Source organism: Myxocyprinus asiaticus, chromosome 3, assembly GCF_019703515.2.
Source record: "Myxocyprinus asiaticus isolate MX2 ecotype Aquarium Trade chromosome 3, UBuf_Myxa_2, whole genome shotgun sequence".
Taxonomy (NCBI): Eukaryota; Metazoa; Chordata; class Actinopteri; order Cypriniformes; family Catostomidae; genus Myxocyprinus; species Myxocyprinus asiaticus.
This window is the reverse complement of record NC_059346.1, coordinates 48858864-48879068: the sequence shown is the minus strand read 5'-3', so window position 1 is coordinate 48879068 and position 20205 is coordinate 48858864. Positions and strand designations below refer to the sequence as shown.

The 20205-nt window shown below is 36.1% G+C and overlaps 2 protein-coding genes across 4 annotated transcripts in view; both read left to right on the top strand.

Moving 5' to 3' along the window:
- The window catches only part of sympk (symplekin), a 32671-nt gene extending 25734 nt beyond the window's left edge, over positions 1-6937 (top strand). For 2 of the 3 annotated variants that reach the window (XM_051664122.1, XM_051664135.1), the window contains exons 23-27: positions 1580-1767; positions 2171-2347; positions 4030-4146; positions 6182-6373; positions 6488-6937. In XM_051664122.1, the coding sequence (XP_051520082.1) occupies positions 1580-1767; positions 2171-2347; positions 4030-4146; positions 6182-6373; positions 6488-6655 (842 nt within the window). In that variant the 3' untranslated portion in view covers positions 6656-6937. The remainder of the gene's footprint in view (positions 1-1579; positions 1768-2170; positions 2348-4029; positions 4147-6181; positions 6374-6487) is intronic. The other variant, XM_051664126.1, reaches the window with a different exon arrangement.
- A 4779-nt stretch (positions 6938-11716) lies between these two features.
- On the top strand, positions 11717-20035 carry rsph4a (radial spoke head component 4A). Its single transcript, XM_051664398.1, has 7 exons — positions 11717-11865; positions 12805-13033; positions 15327-15614; positions 15784-16221; positions 19214-19358; positions 19470-19587; positions 19665-20035. The coding sequence occupies exons 1-7, from the start codon at positions 11765-11767 to the stop codon at positions 19888-19890; spliced, it is 1545 nt and encodes a 514-aa protein (XP_051520358.1). The 5' UTR covers positions 11717-11764; the 3' UTR covers positions 19891-20035.
- The last annotated feature ends 170 nt before the right edge of the window (positions 20036-20205 follow it).

Sequence of the window (20205 nt, the reverse complement as noted above, 5' to 3'; positions counted from 1 at the left end):
TTTTCCACTTCTTAATAAGTGATTGAACAGTACTGACTGGCATTTTCAAGGCTTTGGATATCTTTTTATATCCTTTTTCATCTTTATAAAGTTCCATTACCTTGTTACGCAGGTCTTTTGACAGTTCTTCTCTGCTCCCCATGGCTCAGTATCTAGCCTGCTCAGTGCATCCACATGAGAGATAACAAGACACTAATTGCAAATTAAAAAGCCACAGGTGTGGGAAATTAACCTTTAATTGCCATTTAAACCTGTGTGTGTCACCTTGTGTGTCTGTAACAAGGCCAAACACTCAAGGGTATGTAAACTTTTGACCATTTGGGTGATTTCTGTTATCATTATGATTTAAAAAGGAGCCAAACAACTATGTGATAATAAATGGCTTCATATGATCACTATCCTTAAATAAAAGACTCTGATCAGTCATATTTTCCAAATCAATGCCAAAATTTCACAATTTCTGCCAGGGTATGCAAACGTTTGAGCACAACTGTACCTGCATAACCTCCGATGATGCCTTTATTTATTTATTTCCAAAGGCGATGTTTCATAAGCCATTTTGAATGCAAGATCTGCGTGTTTGTTTACTATGCACCGCTAAGAAAGAGAGAATGCTCTCTGACAAGAACGGAGAGTAAAATGCATTTATTTTTTTGCCAAGATGAAACAATATGCCAAGACGGCGAGGAGAACTGTCCTGTCAGCGCCTAATTTCATTCATTCTACCTGTGCAACATTGTGTGATAAAATTATGGCAAAATGTGATAAATGTTAAAACTATATGCGCTCAAAACCAATGAGTTTATGAAAATCATAATTTATGATAATATGTTGACATTTATTGCCAGCCTGTAATATAAAGCAGCATAGTGTAGTATTTTTGTATAGTTAAATAGCTGGAAGTGGCTGATACTGGAAGTATCACATTCAAGGTTGATAATGGTGGCACCCTAGTTTCACTGAAAAATAAGGTGGATAAGTTAAAACATGAATAAATATGAGAATGTGTCATGTATTGGGGGCAGATTACTGCCATCTGGTGCAAAAAAAGAATTGCATGACTTGGAAATAATGTCATAATAATAACCAGCAGAAGCTGCAGAGATCCACGAATTCATTCCTTGCTGTAAACAGATGAATGTATGTTTGTGTATGTGTGTGTGAGCGCATGTGTTCTGCATTGTGGGTGTGTTATAGTCTCACCCTTTCATTTCTGTCTGTGTGTTCTGCATTGTGGCTGAATTATTGAATTTATTTGACAAATTACAAATAATATTGCTCTGTGTTATATTCTTGCCCATTCATTTCCTATGGTCGGTCAAATTTGACCGCGAACAACACAAGTTTTGTTTTTGTTACGCGAACTAAACTCATCAGATCCAGTCCACATTTTTTTTTGTGTGTGTGTTTAGATGGCAAATCTTGGAAAAGTAACCAAGCCTTGAGCAACTCAGATGAAGTATACCATTTTTATTAAAGAAACAAAACTGATTTTGGTCAAAAATGACCGAATAGTACACAAGGGTTAATAATACTTTTTTTTTGTTCCTCACTTTTATTCTTTTTTTTCCCCCTGTAGCCACTAACCTGTGCTTTGGTGAGAAGAATGTGTACACATCAGAGGTGCTGGCAGTGGTGATGCAGCAGTTAATGGAGCAGACCCCTCTCCCCATACTGCTCATGCGTACTGTCATACAGTCTCTCACCATGTACCCCCGACTGGCAGGTTTTGTCATGAACATCCTGGCTCGACTCATCCTCAAACAGGTCATTGGATGGATACCTTCAAACTCATGAGTCTCCGACTGCAATTACCCGTTCTATTTAGCAGGGCCAAGGCTCTGTTATAATTTTGCTTTACAAGTGGATGCTCATACCTGAAAATTGTTGTGGCCGATATTATACCTATAAATGTAGATCTAATGAAATTAACCTTTTACTTCAATTTCACTCATAGATATTTCAAAGCAGAAAAAAAAACATATTCATTCAAGACTGTCTGTAAATTTTGGAACTAACACAAGGGCCACCTAACACCTTTGTTTATCAGCCAAGAGTTCACAGTTATTGGCCAAAAACTACTGGCTGATCAAACATGTAATTTTAAACCTGTGGACAGATTTTTGAATTTTCATAGGAGTTTAAATGTGTGTCTGGATTGTTATTATAGGTGTGGAAGTATCCTAAGGTGTGGGAGGGCTTTGTAAAGTGCTGCCAGCGCACCAAACCTCAGTCATACAACGTGCTCCTCCAGCTGCCTCCAGCCCAGCTGGCTAGTGTGTTTGAGCGTTGCCCGGAGATGAGGGAGCCCCTCCTACAACATGTGCACTCCTTCACCCCTCACCAAGTGAGTAAAAACTCTTAGGATTTTCACAAGATGAAATAATCTGGGTGAATTTATAGCAAATTGTTGCGGTAGATATATTTTTGGTACTGGAAGGTATGGCTTTTGTATTTGGTTTAGATTTTGGAGGGTTTTGGATTTTTTAATTGGCATTATAATACAAAGATTTCAGGTGCAGTCCCAGATAGGGTTACCTGTAAATCTGGATAGGTAATCAGATTAAATTACTGTCATACTCTATATTGCCTACTACATACTGTATGTATTGTACTTGGTGCCACTTTTCAAGCTATAATGGAAATCTACACAGTATGTAAAAATACATCGAAATAATAGTATGTTGGATCTTTCAACACTACAAAAGTTGTTTTGCATTGAGTAGTAGTACCCAAGCTTACACGTTCTAGTTGTGTATTGCAAATGTCAGCAAATGTGTCATCTGGGTTTCAATGTTGTACAGGTGCACACTGCATACTAAATTTTCAGTTTCACATGATGTACAAGTAATTTCATAATGCTCTTCCAAACAAAACTGTAGTAGTGATTAAACCAACACATTTACATGCCAATAGTATTTCAGCCTCAGAAATCCTAGATAGCAGAGAACTGCTCTTTGAAGCAGTATGTGAATACCAGGTCCATTAATTAACTTCTTTCTAATAAAGACTCCTGTCCTCTAATTGCACCGATCAGCCACAACATTAAAACTACCTGGCTAATATTGTGTAGGTCCCCCTCTTGCCACCAAAACAGCACCAACCCACATCTCAGAATAGCATTTTGAGATATTCTTCTCAACACAATTGTACAGAGCGGTTATCTGAGTTACTGTAGACTTTGTCTTGAATGGCCAGTCTGGCCATTCTCTGTTGACCTCTCTCATCAACAAGGTGTTTCCATCCACAGAACTGCCCCTCACTGGATGTTTTTTGGTTTTGGCACCATTCGTAGTATATTTTAGAGACTGTTGTTTGTGAAAATCCCAGGAGATCAGCAGTTACAGAAATACTCAAACCAGCCCATCTGGCACCAACAATCATCCATGCGATTATCTAATCAGCCTATCGTGTGGCAGCAGTGCATAAAATCATGCATATACAGGTCAGGAGCTTCAGTTATTGTTCACATCAACCATCAGAATGGGGAAAAATTGTGATCTCAGTGATTTGGACCATGGCATGATTGTTGGTGCCAGATGGGCTGGTTTGAGTATTTCTGTAACTGCTGATCTCCTGGCATTTTCACACACAACAGTCTCTAGAATTTACTCCGAATGGTGCCAAAAACATCCAGTGAGTGGCAGTTCTGTGGACGGAAATGCCTTGTTGATGAGAGAGGTCAACAGAGAATGGCCAGACTGGTTTGAACTGACAAAGTCTACGGTAACTCAGATAACCGCTCTATACAATTGTGGTGAGAAGACTAGCATGTCAGAATACTATTCTGAGCTGCGGGTTGGCGCTGTTTTGGTAGCAAGAGGGGGACCTACACAATATTAGGCAGGTGGTTTTAATGTTGTGGCTGATTGGTGTATATTCTATTTTTCTTTGACCATTTCTAGACACAAGGTTTTCTTTCTTTTTTTTTGTTTTTTTTTTTTGTTTTTTTTTTTTTTTTAGAAAACCATACATTTTACTTGCATGTCAGTGATTCAAATGTGTGCTGTCCTCTGATTGTTTCTGTAGCAAGCCCACATTCCTTCCTCCATAATGGCTGTACTGGAGGCAAACAGCAGGAAGCAGGAGCCAGAACCACAACCTGAACCTCAACATCAACATCAAGAAATATTGGAGGAGAGAGAGGTACAGACTGGGCTAATATAGTGCAATGTGAATTTACTTTACGTCATTTTAAAAATGTCTGCTGTGTTTACTTACAATTAAAGTAGATTTAAAAAAATCTAAAATAGGTTTAATCACTATACCTTTTAATTGCAGTTTAAACTAGTTTTCGCCATGGAAGCTGGCATGTTAAATCACAATCTTGGACACAATTGCGTAGATGGATGCAAGGTGCTTATGTTTCTTACAAGATACTTATGTTTCACTTTTGTGAACCCTGAGACTTCCACCTGAATTAAACATTTATAATTAATAGGTGGTGGTAAACTAAACTAATAACATGTGCTGTTTAATGGTTTGTAGTTTAAATATGACACAATAGAGAGCAATTGTGCCTGCCCACTTTTTCAGCTGTCTCAGTTTCAGAAGTATTTTTAACCATTCATATTTTGCTTAGACTTTTCATAAAATCCTCCATAAAACAGTGCTAGAGAGAGCCAAAATAACCAGCTCAGAGGTTAATCACAACATTTACAGACTTGGATTAAAAAAACAAAAAAAAACAAACGTATTTGAAAACTGGACAAAAAGACAAAGGTACAAGACTGTTTACTTGCAGTCTTTCACAAGGGCATGAACGACAATCCCATGAAGGATTGTGAATTATGTATTCGAGTAAAAGACTATGGAAATATATAAATGTATTGATTTTAAGTTGTTGATTAAGTATAGAAACAAATTTTAAGGTTACTGCAAGATATTCTGATATACACAAATAAATATGTAGTTTGAGGGTGTAGGGAGACCGATTCGTTTGCTTCATTCACAATGTGTCATGGAAGTGGGCGGTCTCTGCTGGGCTCGTTTTGCAGGCTTGGTTGGCCGCGGTTCTCTAAGGGTGTACTCACACAAGGACCGGTTGCCTTGTACCGTGCCCAAGCACGATTGTCCCCCTCCCTACTCCCCCGCTGGCCTGCACTCACATTGCACTTAAAGTTCCGGGCCTGAGCACGCTTGCGTCATTACGATGTGACTTTTTGTTTTGAAGAAAACAGGAAGAAAACGCTCTCGTACAGCACAATGAGTCCATCATTGTAACGTTACTTACTTTGTGACTTATTTTGAGTCGTTTGGGGCGCGGTGACACACGGCCCTCTCACATGCCTAATTGTCGACAGCATCGTACCACTGGAATTTATCCTTTTCGTCTGATGAGCTGCCAGATTAATGGAGTGCATCCCGTACCTTCAGATACTGAACCCGCAGTTTTGTCAGCTTGTCATGTCATTGCCGAATGGTTCTTTGGAATCCACAAGCACGAAAATAGTCGCAAATTAACCAAATGTCTCGTAGTTTTGTGTGTTGTATCCAGTTGTTCCTGTATACTCTCTGCCCAAATTTCCAGGTAAACACTGCACCTATGCCATAGACCAAAGTGATCCCTTTGCACAGTCGCATCATTGACATCATGTTTCGAGTTCCGTGCTTGTTCACGGTTAGCGATTACACTAGATGCGTACCGTTCCTGAGCCAAATGAACTGTGACCGAGTCCACCTCTTCAAGCGGGCCAAGGCATGGTTCAGCGTACCGTATACGGGCACGGTACGGAGCGATCACACTAGTCAAACGAACTGGACTTTGGGGGTTAAACGTGCTCAGGGCACGGTACAGATTGCCTAGTGTGAGTACACCCTAATTGGTGAATCTCTGATTGGATCTTGGGTAATGTAGTTGTTTAACAGGAATTCCGTTATTAAACACAATTTAAAAAAAAGTTGAAATAACACAGACTGATGGCTTCAACGGAAGCATATACCATAGATGAACAACCTGGAGCTCACGTTAGGTCGTTCTTTAAAGGTTTATAAGTTATCATTGAAAATCAGTTAGTCTATGGAAAAAATAAATGGGATTTTTACTTCCAGAACCAGACTGTTGTGCTCTATACGTTACTGCTCCAGCAATTAGTCCAACGTCTGCTAGTAAATAGCAAGTAAAAATAACATAGGAAATGTATAATAAGTCTCTCTTTCTCTCCCTACAATATTCATTAAGGTGCATGTACCAAGGCATGTTTCAGTACCAGTACCAGTAGCACAAGTAGAGCCTCCAGCCTCGGAACCCGTAGCATTTACAGAACCAGTACCACAACAGATCTCACCCAAGAGGGAAGAAGTTGAGGAGCCCATGGAGCAGGGAGAAATAGCCCATGATGCTCAAGAGGACATATCTGAAGCAGCATCACAGGTAAACATGTGCCCTTCATACACATATATATTATATAAACAGTCATCATTAATGATTTATGGCACCCATGCTGACTGTACAAGAGTGAGTAACATTGCTTGACTTGAACTTCAGCAGATGGAGGTACCTGAGGAGGAAACCCAGTCCAGCTCTGTTGCAGAAAAGGCAGACGAACCCATGGAAGAGTCGACAACTAGCTCTGCTGATGTGGCTGACCAACCAAGAGATGTGTCTGAGGATGTTGGCACAGAACCAGAGCCAGGAGAAAGCAATGAGGATTGATTGCATTTGAAATGGACTGAAAGAATGCTCTGACTTGATGAAGCTAATGTCTAGTTCCTCGCTGCTTTGGTTCAGTGTACTATGTATCTGTGAACAAATACTTCATGTCACTAGCAGTAAATCTGGAGCAAATATAATATCTGAATATTATTTGATTTTGAGTTTAAGACATGTTAAAATTAGTTTGAAAATAAATTGATTTTGTTTGTCAAATGTTTTGTTTCTACAATAAAATGTCATGTCCAACAAATTAAACATTCTTTGACAAGAATGAGAAACAAATTATTGCACTCTGTTTATTTACTGCAATCAAAGGTTACAAGTGAGATGTTTAATTTAGCTAATTGCAGGTCTACAAATGCCATTTTAAAAGTTGTACTATTTTAACTTGAACATGCCGTTTTAAATGCGACAAAATGGCCAAAGGGAGCTGTTCACACGAGTGCGGTTTTGCATCTGTCTGCACTGTTTTTCAGTTGTTTTCTATGTAAACGTGTGCTTGACGGATGTCTCACTGTTTTCAATATCTCAACCTTTATTTCTGTAAATATTCACTTTCAAACAGCCCTCTTAAGCAGTCTTTTCTCCCAAGAGTTGTTCTTTTGTTTTTGGCGATTCACATTCTTCATGCATATTGCCACCTGGGCAGGGAGGAGAATTTATAGTTAAAAAAAAAAAAAAAAATTTGCGTTCCAGGTTCAATGCAAGTTAAGCTCAGTCGACAACATTTGTGTCATGATGATTACCACAAAAATACATTTCCACTCTTTCCTCCTTTTCTATAAAAAAAAAAAAATGCAAAAATCAAGATTACAGGGAGGCACTTACAATGGAAGTGAATGAGGCCAGTTTTAGAGGGTTTAAAGACGGAAATGTGAAGATTCAAATTTTATAGAAGCACTTACATTAATTCTTCTGTTAAAAATTGTGTATTATTTGAGCTGTGAAGTTTGTCATTTATTAAATCGTCATTTTTACAGTTGTTTTAGGGTTTGTATGGTAACAAAGTTGTAAAATTGGCTATAACTTTACACAGAAATGGTTTATAAGTGATTTTATCTATCATCTAGATAGATAGCTATCAGCTATCTAGCTATCATCTGTCTACATTTACATTTATGCATTTGGCAGACACTTTTATCCAAAGCAACTTACAGTGCCCTTATTACAGGGACAATCCCCCTGGAGTAACCTGGAGTTAAGTGCCTTGCTCAAGGACACAATGGTGGTGGCTGTGGGGATTGAATCAACAACCTTTTGTTTATCAGTTCAGTGCTTTAGTCCACTACGCCACCACCACTCCAATCTATCTATATCATCTATCTATCATCTATCTATCATCTATCTATCTATCATCTATCTATCTAACATCTATCTATCTATCATTTATCTATCATCTATCTATCTATCATCTATCTATCATCTATCTATCATCTATCTATCTATCATCTATATATCTATCATCCATCTATCATCTATATATCTATCATCTATCTATCTAACATCTATCTATCTAACATCTATCTATCTATCATCTTTCTATCATCTATCTAACATCTAACATCTATCTATCATCTATCTATCGATCGATCGATCATCAGTCTATCATCTATCTATCTATCATCTATCTATCATCTATCTATCTATCATCTATCTATCATCTATCTATCTATCATCTATCTATCATCTATCTAACATCTATCTATCATCTATCTATCGATCGATCGATCATCAGTCTATCATCTATCTATCTATCTATATATCTAACATCTATATATCATCTATCTATCTATCATCTATCTATCTATCTATCATCTATCTATCATCTATATATCTATCATCCATCTATCATCTATATATCTATCTATCATCTATCTATCATCTATATATCTATCATCCATCTATCTATCATCTATCTATCTAACATCTATCTATCTAACATCTATCTATCTATCATCTTTCTATCTATCATCTATCTAACATCTATCTATCATCTATCTAACATCTATCTATCATCTATCTATCGATCGATCGATCATCAGTCTATCATCTATCTATCTATCTATATATCTAACATCTATCTATCATCTATCTATCATCTATCTATCATCTATCTAACATCTATATATCATCTATCTATCATCTATCTATCATCTATATATCTATCATCTATATATCTATCTATCTATCATCTATCTATCATCTATCTATCTATCATCTATATATCTATCTATCATCTATATATCTATCTATCATCTATCTATCTATCATCTATATATCATCTATATATCTATCATCTATCTATCTATCATCTATATATCATGTATATATCTATCATCTATCTATCTATCTATCTATCTATCTATCATCTATCTATCTATCTATCTATCATCTATCTATCATCTATATATCTATCATCTATCTATCATCTATCTATATATCTATCTATCATCTATCTAACATCTATATATCATTTATTTATCTATCATCTATCTATCATCTATATATCTATCATCTATCTATCATCTATCTATATATCATCTATCTATCTATCTATCTATCTATCATTTATCTATCATCTATATATCTATCATCTATCTATCATCTATCTATATATCATCTATCTATCTATCTATCTATCTATCATCTATCTATCTATCATCTATATATCTATCATCTATCTATCATCTATCTATCTATCATCTATATATCTATCATCTATCTATCTATCTATCATCTATCTATCTATCTATCTATCTATCATCTATCTATCTATCATCTATCTATCATCTATCTATCATCTATCTATCTATCATCTATATATCTATCATCTATCTATCTATCTATCATCTATCTATCTATCTATCATCTATATATCTATCTATCATCTATCTATCATCTATCTATCTATCATCTATCTATCTATCATCTATATATCTATCTATCATCTATCTATCTATCTATCATCTATATATCTATCTATCTATCTATCTATCATCTATCTATCATCTATCTATCTATCATCTTTCTATCTAACATCTATCTATCATCTATATATCTATCATCTATATATCTATCTATCTATCATCTATCTATCTATCTATCATCTATATATCTATCATCTATATATCTATCTATCTATCATCTATCTATCATCTATCTATCTATAATCTATCTATCTATCTATCATCTATCTATCATCTATCTATCTATCATCTTTCTATCTAACATCTATCTATCATCTATATATCTATCATCTATCATCTATCTATCTATCATCTATCTATCTATCATCTATCTATCTATCTATCATCTATCTATCTAACATCTATCTATATATCTATCTATCATCTATCTATCTATCATCTATCTATCATCTATCTATCTATCATCTATCTATCTAACATCTATCTATCATCTATCTATCTATCATCTATCTATCTATCATCTATCTATTATCTATCTATCATCTATCTATCTATCATCTTTCTATCTAACATCTATCTATCATCTATATATCTATCATCTATCATCTATCTATCTATCATCTATCTATCTATCATCTATCTATCTATCTATCATCTATCTATCTAACATCTATCTATATATCTATCTATCATCTATCTATCTATCATCTATCTATCATCTGTCTATCTATCATCTTTCTATCTAACATCTATCTATCATCTATCTATCTATCATCTATCTATCTATCATCTATATATCTATCATCTGTCTATCATCTATCTATCATCTATCTGTCTATCATCTTTCTATCTAACATCTATATATCTATCTATCATCTATCTATCTATCATCTATATATCTATCTATCATCTATATATCTATCTATCATCTATATATCTATCTTCTATCTATCTAACATCTATCTATCATCTATCTATCTATCATCTATATATCTATCTATCATCTATATATCTATCTATCATCTATCTATATATCATCTATCTATCTAACATCTATCTATCTATCATTTATCTATCATCTATATATCTATCTATCATCTTTCTATCTAACATCTATATATCTATCATCTGTCTATCATCTATCTATCATCTATCTGTCTATCATCTTTCTATCTAACATCTATATATCTATCTATCATCTATCTATCTATCATCTATATATCTATCTATCATCTATATATCTATCATCCATCTATCTATCATCTATCTATCATCTATCTATCATCTATCTATCTATCATCTATATATCTATCTATCATCTATATATCTATCTATCATCTATCTATCATCATCTGTCTATCATCTTTCTATCTAACATCTATATATCTATCTATCATCTATCTATCTATCATCTATCTATCTATCTATCTATCTATCATCTATCTATCTATCATCTATCTATCTATCTATCATCTATATATCTATCATCTATCTATCATCTATCTATCTATCATCTATCTATCATCTATCTATCTATCATCTATCTATCATCTATATATCTATCTATCATCTATCTATCATCTATCTATCTATCATCTATCTATCTATCTATCATCTATATATCTATCATCTATATATCTATCTATCATCTATCTATCTATCTATCTATCATCTATATACCTATCATCTATCTGTCTATCATCTATCTATCTATCTATCATCTATCTATCTATCTATCATCTATCTATCTATCATCTATATATCATCTATCTATCATCTATATGTCTATCTATCATCTATCTATCTATCTATCTATCATCTATATACCTATCATCTATCTGTCTATCATCTATCTATCTATCTATCATCTATCTATCTATCTATCATCTATCTATCTATCATCTATATATCTATCTATCATCTATCATCATCTATCATATCATCTATATATCTATCTATCATCTATCTATCATCTATCTGTCTATCATCTATATATCTATCTAATCTCTAAGGGACGCGGCCAATTAGTGTAAAGTAGCTGCTAAGCAACAAGTTTGTTTTAGTTACCCATCTGCGTCCATAGCAACGGAAGTCCGTTGATTTGCTCCTTTGCCATAAATTGAGAGAATACAGATCGTAATATACTGGATTTCTCCATAGTTTGTGTCTAAGATTTACTCAAATGGATACACCCGGGGAATCGATAAACAAAGAGAGGATGCAGGCTGCAGCGAACTTTAAAGCTTTCATGATGAAAAACAGCACAAAAACAAACCTCAATCTGTAAGTATATCCTCTTGGCTTCACTTAATCAATGAATCCTTGTATTTTAGTCCCTTTGTCTTTATATTTTGGAGTAAAAAGTGCAGTTAACAAACGTAGACTTTGTGTAACAACACCCCTTTAGCTGGGGTAAGTTGTCATATAGCTGCCATTATTTATTGGCTTTTCAAAGACATTTAAACAGTCACATTGAAGGAATATTCCGGGTTTAATACAAGTTAGCTCATTCAGCAGCATTTGTGGCGTAATGTTGATTACCACAAAAATTATTTTGAATGGTTCCTCTTTTTCTTAAAAAAAAAGAAAAAAGAAAAAGAAGCAAAAATCTGGGTTCCAGTGAGGCACTTACAATGGAAGTGAATGGGGCCAATCTGTAAAGATTAAAATACTCACTGTTTAAACGTATAGCCACAAGACATAAACAATGTGTGTGTTAACATGATTTTAGTGTGATACAATCACTTACATTTCCTGAGTGAAGTTATAGCCAACTGAACAACTTCATTTCCATGACATAACAGCATAAACATCCATGAAAACAATGAATTAACAACTTTACAGCACAAATAATACAAGAGTTTTAACAGAAGAATTAATGTAAGTGCTTTTATAACATTATAAGCTTCACATTTCTGCCTTAAAACCCTCCAAAAATTGGCCCCCATTCACTTCCTTTGTAAATGTCTCACTGTAACTTTGATTTTTGCTTCTTCTTTTATTTTTAAAGAAAAGGAGGGATGAGTCGAAATAAATTTTTGTGGTAATCAATATTATGCCACAAATTTGTATTGAACCTGGAATATTCCTTCAATGTGTCCCAGTCTGATTTCCTTGTTCAATTGTTTACCCAACAAAAAATATATTAAGATTTTAATTAAGACTGAAGTTCATTCATATAATAATGTATCACGTATCATTCATTTAAACTTTCTTGTCCAGTTATGACCACCTTGCACGATTGTTAATCAAAATTATGGATGAGCGTCCAGAGAACGCAGTGGATGTGATAGAGGACATGAGTCGTGACCTGAAAGGAAGTATCCTAAAGGAGATGCAGGACACTTTGCGTGATATTCCGTCCTCATCTGCAGCTCTGTTACTGGCCGAGCAGCAGAAGACTCTTTTCTCACGTGGGGCAGGTGATGATGGGGATCACGAGGAAGAGCTGGTAAGAAAACAGTTTCTCTGTTGTCTTCATGGGAGCCTCAAGTAGGGCCATAGATAGAAACTCTGGGCCCCCCGACTCTTTGTCCCATACATTAATACTACTGGAATTGTGTGTAGAATCGATTTCACCTTTATGTCCCTGTCCCAAGTACTGCACATTTTATGTATCCCTTATCTGAAAACAAACACATAAAATGTGTAATCCTGACTCCTGAGGGTCCCCCAGGTGCAGGACTGAGAAACGCTGTCCTTAAGCAATCTCATATGAAAAGTGACTATTGAAAACATAGCCTTAATTTTAAATGTTTGCCTACATAAGTGAACATGTTATCTGACAATTGACTGTCCACACTGCGACAGTGAACCCAAAAAAGTATTTTGTAACTCATTTCACACTTAAATTAATGTCATTCATTGCAACTGGCATCTGCAAACAAATGCTGCCAGACTTTTTCTTAAAAGTACATTTTTCTTAGACATTTCTGCAATTAATTAATTCACACAGGTCAGATGTCCCAAGCAGGGTAACCACAAGTGAAGTTCATCACATTAACTATGGACATGTTCCAAGAAATTTGACAACCAAAAAGTGTCCTATTATTATTTATTTATTGTTTTTGTATGTTTTTTTTGTCTTGAACGTATATCAAGGTAATGTTTTTTAGAATTTAAAACCTAACAAACTTCTTTTGTGAGATGTTTTGTTTGATTAGTGGGGTTGTGCTATATTTAAAAATAAACTGCACTTGTTTTGGTAATGTTCCCTTTGTTAAGGGTTTATAAAGGGGTTTGTTAAAGACAAATACGTCATTTATAAATGCATTATAAATCATTGATATACAGTTATAAAGACATGAATAAAAAGTCTCAAATTAATAAAAATACTTTCAAGCATTAATTGCCAAAGAGTGTGAATCATGTTATAAATGCTTAATTAAATACACTTATTCATACTTGTGTTAATTTAAACCATAAAAGCCCTAATTCTATGATTTACTGTATGTCACAATGCAGCAAAAATAGCCAGTTATAGTGAGATTAAAAGGAAGGATTTTGTTATTTTGATACAGTCTGCTTTGTGTCAATATTCATTACTGTAATGTCTTGACTAGCTTTCCTGGTCAATGGTGCTACTCCTGGTGCTGGAGTCCTTACCTACCTAGTCCTAGTTACCTAAAGTCCTCTGTAAAAACACTTTTCAGGTCTTCATGCTTATTCACTGCATATATCATATAATAAAGACTTATGAGCATTAAACCAGATTGAACTTTATGAACACAGGTTTTTAAAGTTGGCAACTCCTTTATAAATTCCTCATACAATCACAAAGCACTTTATAAGGAACACCTGTACACCTGCTTATTCATGTGATTGTCTAATCAACCAATCGTGTGGCAGCAGTGTAATGCGTAAAATCACGCAGATACGGGTCAGGAGCTTCAGTTAATATTCATATCAACCATCAGAATGGGTAACAAATGTGATCTCAATTATTTCAACTGTAACATGATTGTTGGTGCCAGACAGCTGGTTTGAGTATTTTTGTAACTGCTGATCTCCTGGGATTATCACGCACAACAGTCTCTAGAATTTACTCAGAATGGTGCTAAAAAAACACATACACACACACACACACACACACACACACTCAAAAAAACACCCAGCAATCGGCAGTTCTGCAGATGGAAACACCTTGTTGATGAGAGAGATCAATAGAAAAAATGGCCAGACTGGTTCGAGTTGACAGAAAGGCTACGGTAACTCAGATAACCACTCTGTACAATTGTAGTGAGCAGAATAGCATCTCAATATGCACAACACGTCGAACCATGAGGTGGATGGGTTACAACAGCAGAAGACCACGAAGGTCACTTTATTACCACCATAGTGTTCCTTACAAAGTGCTCAGTGAGTGTATGTGTCCACTTTCCATTAGGGTACATTTTCATTGGTTAATATGTCAGGTAAAATGGCTCATTGTTTGGCAGATATTGCACCCTTTTTCATGCATGTTTTTATATATGCATATTAAAGATTTGTAATGTATTTCTAAAGGATTTATTGGTCATTAATGAACCCCTTTATAAACCCTTAACAAAGGGAACATTAATGTCAAGTGTTACCCTTGGTTTGATATTTTGTTCTCTATTGCATTGACAGTCATACAGAAGCATACAGTTTATATAGTAGTAGGTAGAATTACAATGCTTGATTCAGCATGTTTTGGTGGGTCCTATATACAGTTCAGTGAGTGGAATTTGCTGCACAGCTACATCTGTCTGTATCACTTCCAGGTGGAGTCACCTTTACCGAATGTTGCAGAACTTGCATTCTTCTTTGAACAAGCTGGTGTGGGACTAGGGAGAGAGGAGATGCACAGAGTCTTTCTGGCCTTGAAACAGCTGGTGGACACACAACGTCTCCAGCACTGTCGATTCTGGGGGAAAATCCTGGGCACGCAAAGCAACTACCTCGTGGCTGAGGGGGAATTCAGAGAGGGGGAAGGGGAGGAAGAGGAGGTGACAGAAGAGACACGTGAGGATGAGGAAAGAGAGGAAGAGGCACAGGAGGAAAAGAATGAAATTGAGGCTGTGGAATCTGTAAGTCACAAATGTAAATTCATCTTTTAATTTATTCTAAGTAATCTGTAATTCGATAATCTACGCAAAGGGTGGCTACTTCGAACAAGCTAAAATATAAAATAGTTTTGATTTGGTCACTACAAAATTATAAATTTTCTTATAGGCTGACCCACCCCCCAAATCAACATACAAGCCACCCCCACCTGTACCAAGGGAAGAAAACCACACTGGTGTGAACAAATTCACTTATTTTGTGTGCCAGGAGCCAGGCATGCCCTGGGTCAGACTGCCGTTAGTCACCCCCGCTCAGATCACAGTAGCACGGCAGATCCGCAAGATCTTCACAGGCAGACTTGATGCTCCTGTTGTAAGTTATCCCCCCTTTCCCGGCAATGAGGCCAACTACCTGCGTGCCCAGATTGCACGCATTTCAGCAGGCACGCATGTCAGCCCTATGGGATTCTACCAGTTTGGGGAGGATGAAGGCGAGGATGAAGAACTGAGAGACAGCTTTGAGGAGAACCCTGACTTTGAGGGCATCCATGTAAACGAGATGGCAGAGTCACTGAATTTATGGGTCCATCATGTACAGCATATACTTACGCAGGTAATGAAAATTTGGAAACAATTTTTGCAGTATAAATGTTACATATTACTATAAAGATTAGAAATAGCCATATGTAAATTTAGCCGCAAGGGCCACAATTGACAGATTTGAAAGAACACATCCTGTGGATGATGCGGATACAGTTGTTTTGGTGACTTTGATAGGGACCAAGGCAGTCACGAGGAGAATCACACTGGAGAGAAGGAATGGCTTTCCAAAAAGTTGTTTATTCTTGTTGTAGAGGTGCAAAATGTGCAAATAAAAAGTGTTTTAAGTGCAAATAAAAATCAAGGTCTTTTTAAAAACAGTCTAAAAACTAGAACTGTGGGTACTAAAAGCAGTACCGACTCCCCTCCCTAAACAATGGAAGCCAGAGTCCATTGCACTCAAGCAGGGCCAAACAAACAACCTTGTTCCCACATCCTCTAAACACAATCCATCCATCTTGTCTCATGCCTCTACTGGCTGCAGATATATATATATACACATTTTCCCCCCCCACGTTTGCTAAGTGGAACATACCATTTGGATTAACATAAAATTAACCCTTACCCTCACACTCTTATACAAATTACATTGAAACAAAATAAGAATGAGAGATAAATGAAAGTTAAACGCAACACCAATAAATAGGACAGATAAAACAGCAGAATTTGCACATTACAACTTAAATAGCTAAAATGAGTGCTTGCCCATTAGGTGTCACCTCCCTAATGGTGAAGCCCACTTGCTAAAACAGGAAATCAAACAGCAAACCCCACATGAAAATGCTGAATAAAACAATAATTAAGTCCTTGGACACATTAAAATCACTTGTATGCTCATACGCTCTCTATCACAGTGGCAAATTTCAACTTCCTTGATTACACATTTTTGGAATTTTTATGAGTTTTTTGGCTCATATATGCCAAAATTTGTTGGTTCATATCTGGCAAATGATTTGATTAACCAAAATTCCTTTTAAAGGTGCGCTCAGTAATTTTTTCCTCATTAAAAAAGATCACATGACCAGCCGAATACTACTTACTTAAACCAGAGACTATTCAGCCGAGACAGACCACTGGTATTAAAATGAAAGGGAGAAGTTTGATCGCCCAATGGATGTAGAAAGGAAGTTCACCTTACAGGTAAAAATGCCAATCACCTTTTAGAGACAGACATCGTCTGTCAGTCAGCTCAAGAATGTGCATGCACATTAGCTGAACCAGCCTGAAAAATGTAGCGTGATCTGATCTAAAGAAGCACAATTTATGATACCATTGTTGTCAGATTGACATCCCAGATGTGTATGACTTTCTTTCTTCAGCAGAACACATTTGAAGACAAATAGAAATATATCTTAGCTCAGTAGGTCCTTATAATGCAAGTGAACCTACAACGATTTTTGATGCTCCAAAAAGCACAGACAATCAGCATTATACTGCTGCTTAACGGCAGCGATTATTTATAGTTAAAAAGTACTTAAATATTGATATTTTTCGCACCAAAAGTGACCGTATCGCTTAATAAGACATTCATTTAACCACTGGAGTTGTATGGATGACGTTAACGCTAATTGTCTGTGCTTTTTGGAGCATCAACTGTTGTGTCACCATCCACTTGCATTATTAAGGACCTGCTGAGCTGAGATTGTTTTTCTTCAAATGTGTTCTGCTGAGGAAAGTAAGTCATATATTGCTGGGATGGCATGAGGGTGAGTAAATTATGAGAATTTTCATTTTTGCATGAACTATGCCTCTAAATATGTTCTTTGTTCATAATCTTGAACAACCGACTTGGAGATTTTGGTCTTTTCACATTCAAATAGATAGGAGCTGTACTGTCATGCCGTTTGTATACATAGAAAATAGCAGCCCAGGAGTGTTCCCAAGATGGCCGCCTGAGTGAACGGACTTGCCATGAAAGGGACTTATTCTCAGTAACCACCCTGTTATTGGACCCTACTCTTGGATTAAATTAATCCTGGCTGATAGTGAATAGTGAATTTCTACAATGGCGTAGGTAACTGAAATCTATTGATTTTAAATGATGCTGCATCCAAGCCCCTAGGTGTCAGTGTAAGTCCAAGATGAAACAAACAAAAAAGTTACCGAGTGCACCTTTAACTTTTTTAGACAGGAGCGTCTCTAGATGATACACATCAAATTTCAAACAGCTTCTGCTGAATAGCTTATGATGAAAAACTTTCTCTGAAAAAATGAAAACGATGTGACCGCTAGATTTGGTCATTCCGGTGGACTTTTAACTGAATTTTGATTCTCTTACGGTTCCTGAGATATAATTCACTTGTTATAGCTCCACCTTGAAGCAGATTCTCACATAATGGTACACAGCTTCTTGCAGATGCCACTCTTTCCTATTTCTTTTGTAGACAATGCACTTACAGTATATACCAAATTTCATGATGATTGTCCTTTCACAGTTCAAATTACTTGCTGCTGAAATTTGATTGGCTCTATGAGGTCATTTTTGTTAATTTGTACAAATGATATTTCAGCACTTATGAGAAGGCACATCCAATTTGGCCACACCTGACAGATTTATTGCCTTGTCTCTTTAGTTAGGAATAATTAAAAACACAGTAAGTACATGTAGTTTATTAAATGTACTGCTGTGCAAATTGTGCCTTTAACTCTATGTACTTGTATTTAAAAAAATTAAAAAAAAGACAATGCACAATGATACCATGTATTTTACATCTGTACATGTTATTACACTGTTCAGCTTACCCCTAACCCTAAAAACAACCTAAACCTAACTTTTCCCCATACCCATAACCCTACCTGTATGCCAACCAAATATGATTCTCACATGAGTTTCACAGAGAAACAAGTATGTATACCATAACTACATTTTATCAAAGACATATTTTTTAAAGTATCTAATAAAAATTGAGAGCCTATAAAGTGTGATGAGTTTTTACAGTATTTTTGAGTATATTTTACATAGATTTTTGTGCACACAAAAATGACAGAAAGTGTGTGATTGTTAGGGCCGCTGTGTGTGGGTAAACTTAACTAAGAAGTCTACGGATGACTTGGATGAGGATGCTGAGGAGGAAGAGGGGGAGGAAGAACCTGATGAACCAGAGCCTGAGGTTGGACCTCCTCTTCTCACACCACTGTCCGAGGATGAAAGTCAGTCAACTTACATCACATTTACTCACAACTCCACAAAATATCTCTAGTACAGTTTAATGTTGGTCCTCTTGAATTATAAAACAGAATATGTGGATATATTGTCTGCAGAGATTAATGACACCCCACCTTGGAGCTCCATGATATCCTCAAACCTCATTCCTCAGTTTTCCATTGCTGTGCTACGCTCCAACCTCTGGCCGGGAGCTTATGCTTATGCGAGTGGCAAGTAAGAACCCTGCTTTTCAGAATGCATTATGTCTTGTGCACAAACGCTCCATCTAACTCTGTACTTTTTCCTCTCAGGAAGTTTGGCAACATATACATTGGTTGGGGGTTGAAATATATTGGGGAGGGCTACACCCCACCCATGCTTTCACCACCCCAGAGTGAGTATCCCAGTGGCCCAGAAATCACAGAAGCCCTGGACCCCAGTGTAGAGGAAGAGCAGGCTTTGAAAGAAGCCCTGGAGGAGACGACAGCTGCCCTGGAGGAGACAGAGGGACTGGAAGAAGATGAAGAAGATGATTAAAATGAAAGAATTACTGTGCAATGCACATTCTTAAAGTTTTATATTTACAATTAATTTAAATTGATAATATTAATTTTTGGGTGAACTATTTCATCATTTACTCACCCTCATGCCATTCCAGATGTGTATGATTTTTAGAAGAATAGTTCAGCTCTGATGGTCCATACAATGCAAGTGAATTGTGACCAGAACTTTGAAGCTCAAAAAGCATATAAAGGCAGCATAAAAGTAATCCATAAGACTCTAGTGGTTAAATCTATATCTTCAGAAGCGATATGATAGATGTGGGTGAGAAACAGATCAATATTCAAGTCC

Bases quoted from the DNA above. Each gene is read 5' to 3' on its own strand.
- rsph4a (XM_051664398.1), top strand. From the start codon at position 11,765: ATGGATACACCCGGGGAATCGATAAACAAAGAGAGGATGCAGGCTGCA. The intron at 13,034-15,326 runs GTAAGAAAACAG...TATCACTTCCAG, and splicing joins GGGATCACGAGGAAGAGCTG to GTGGAGTCACCTTTACCGAA. The intron at 16,222-19,213 runs GTAATGAAAATT...TGTGATTGTTAG, and splicing joins TACAGCATATACTTACGCAG to GGCCGCTGTGTGTGGGTAAA.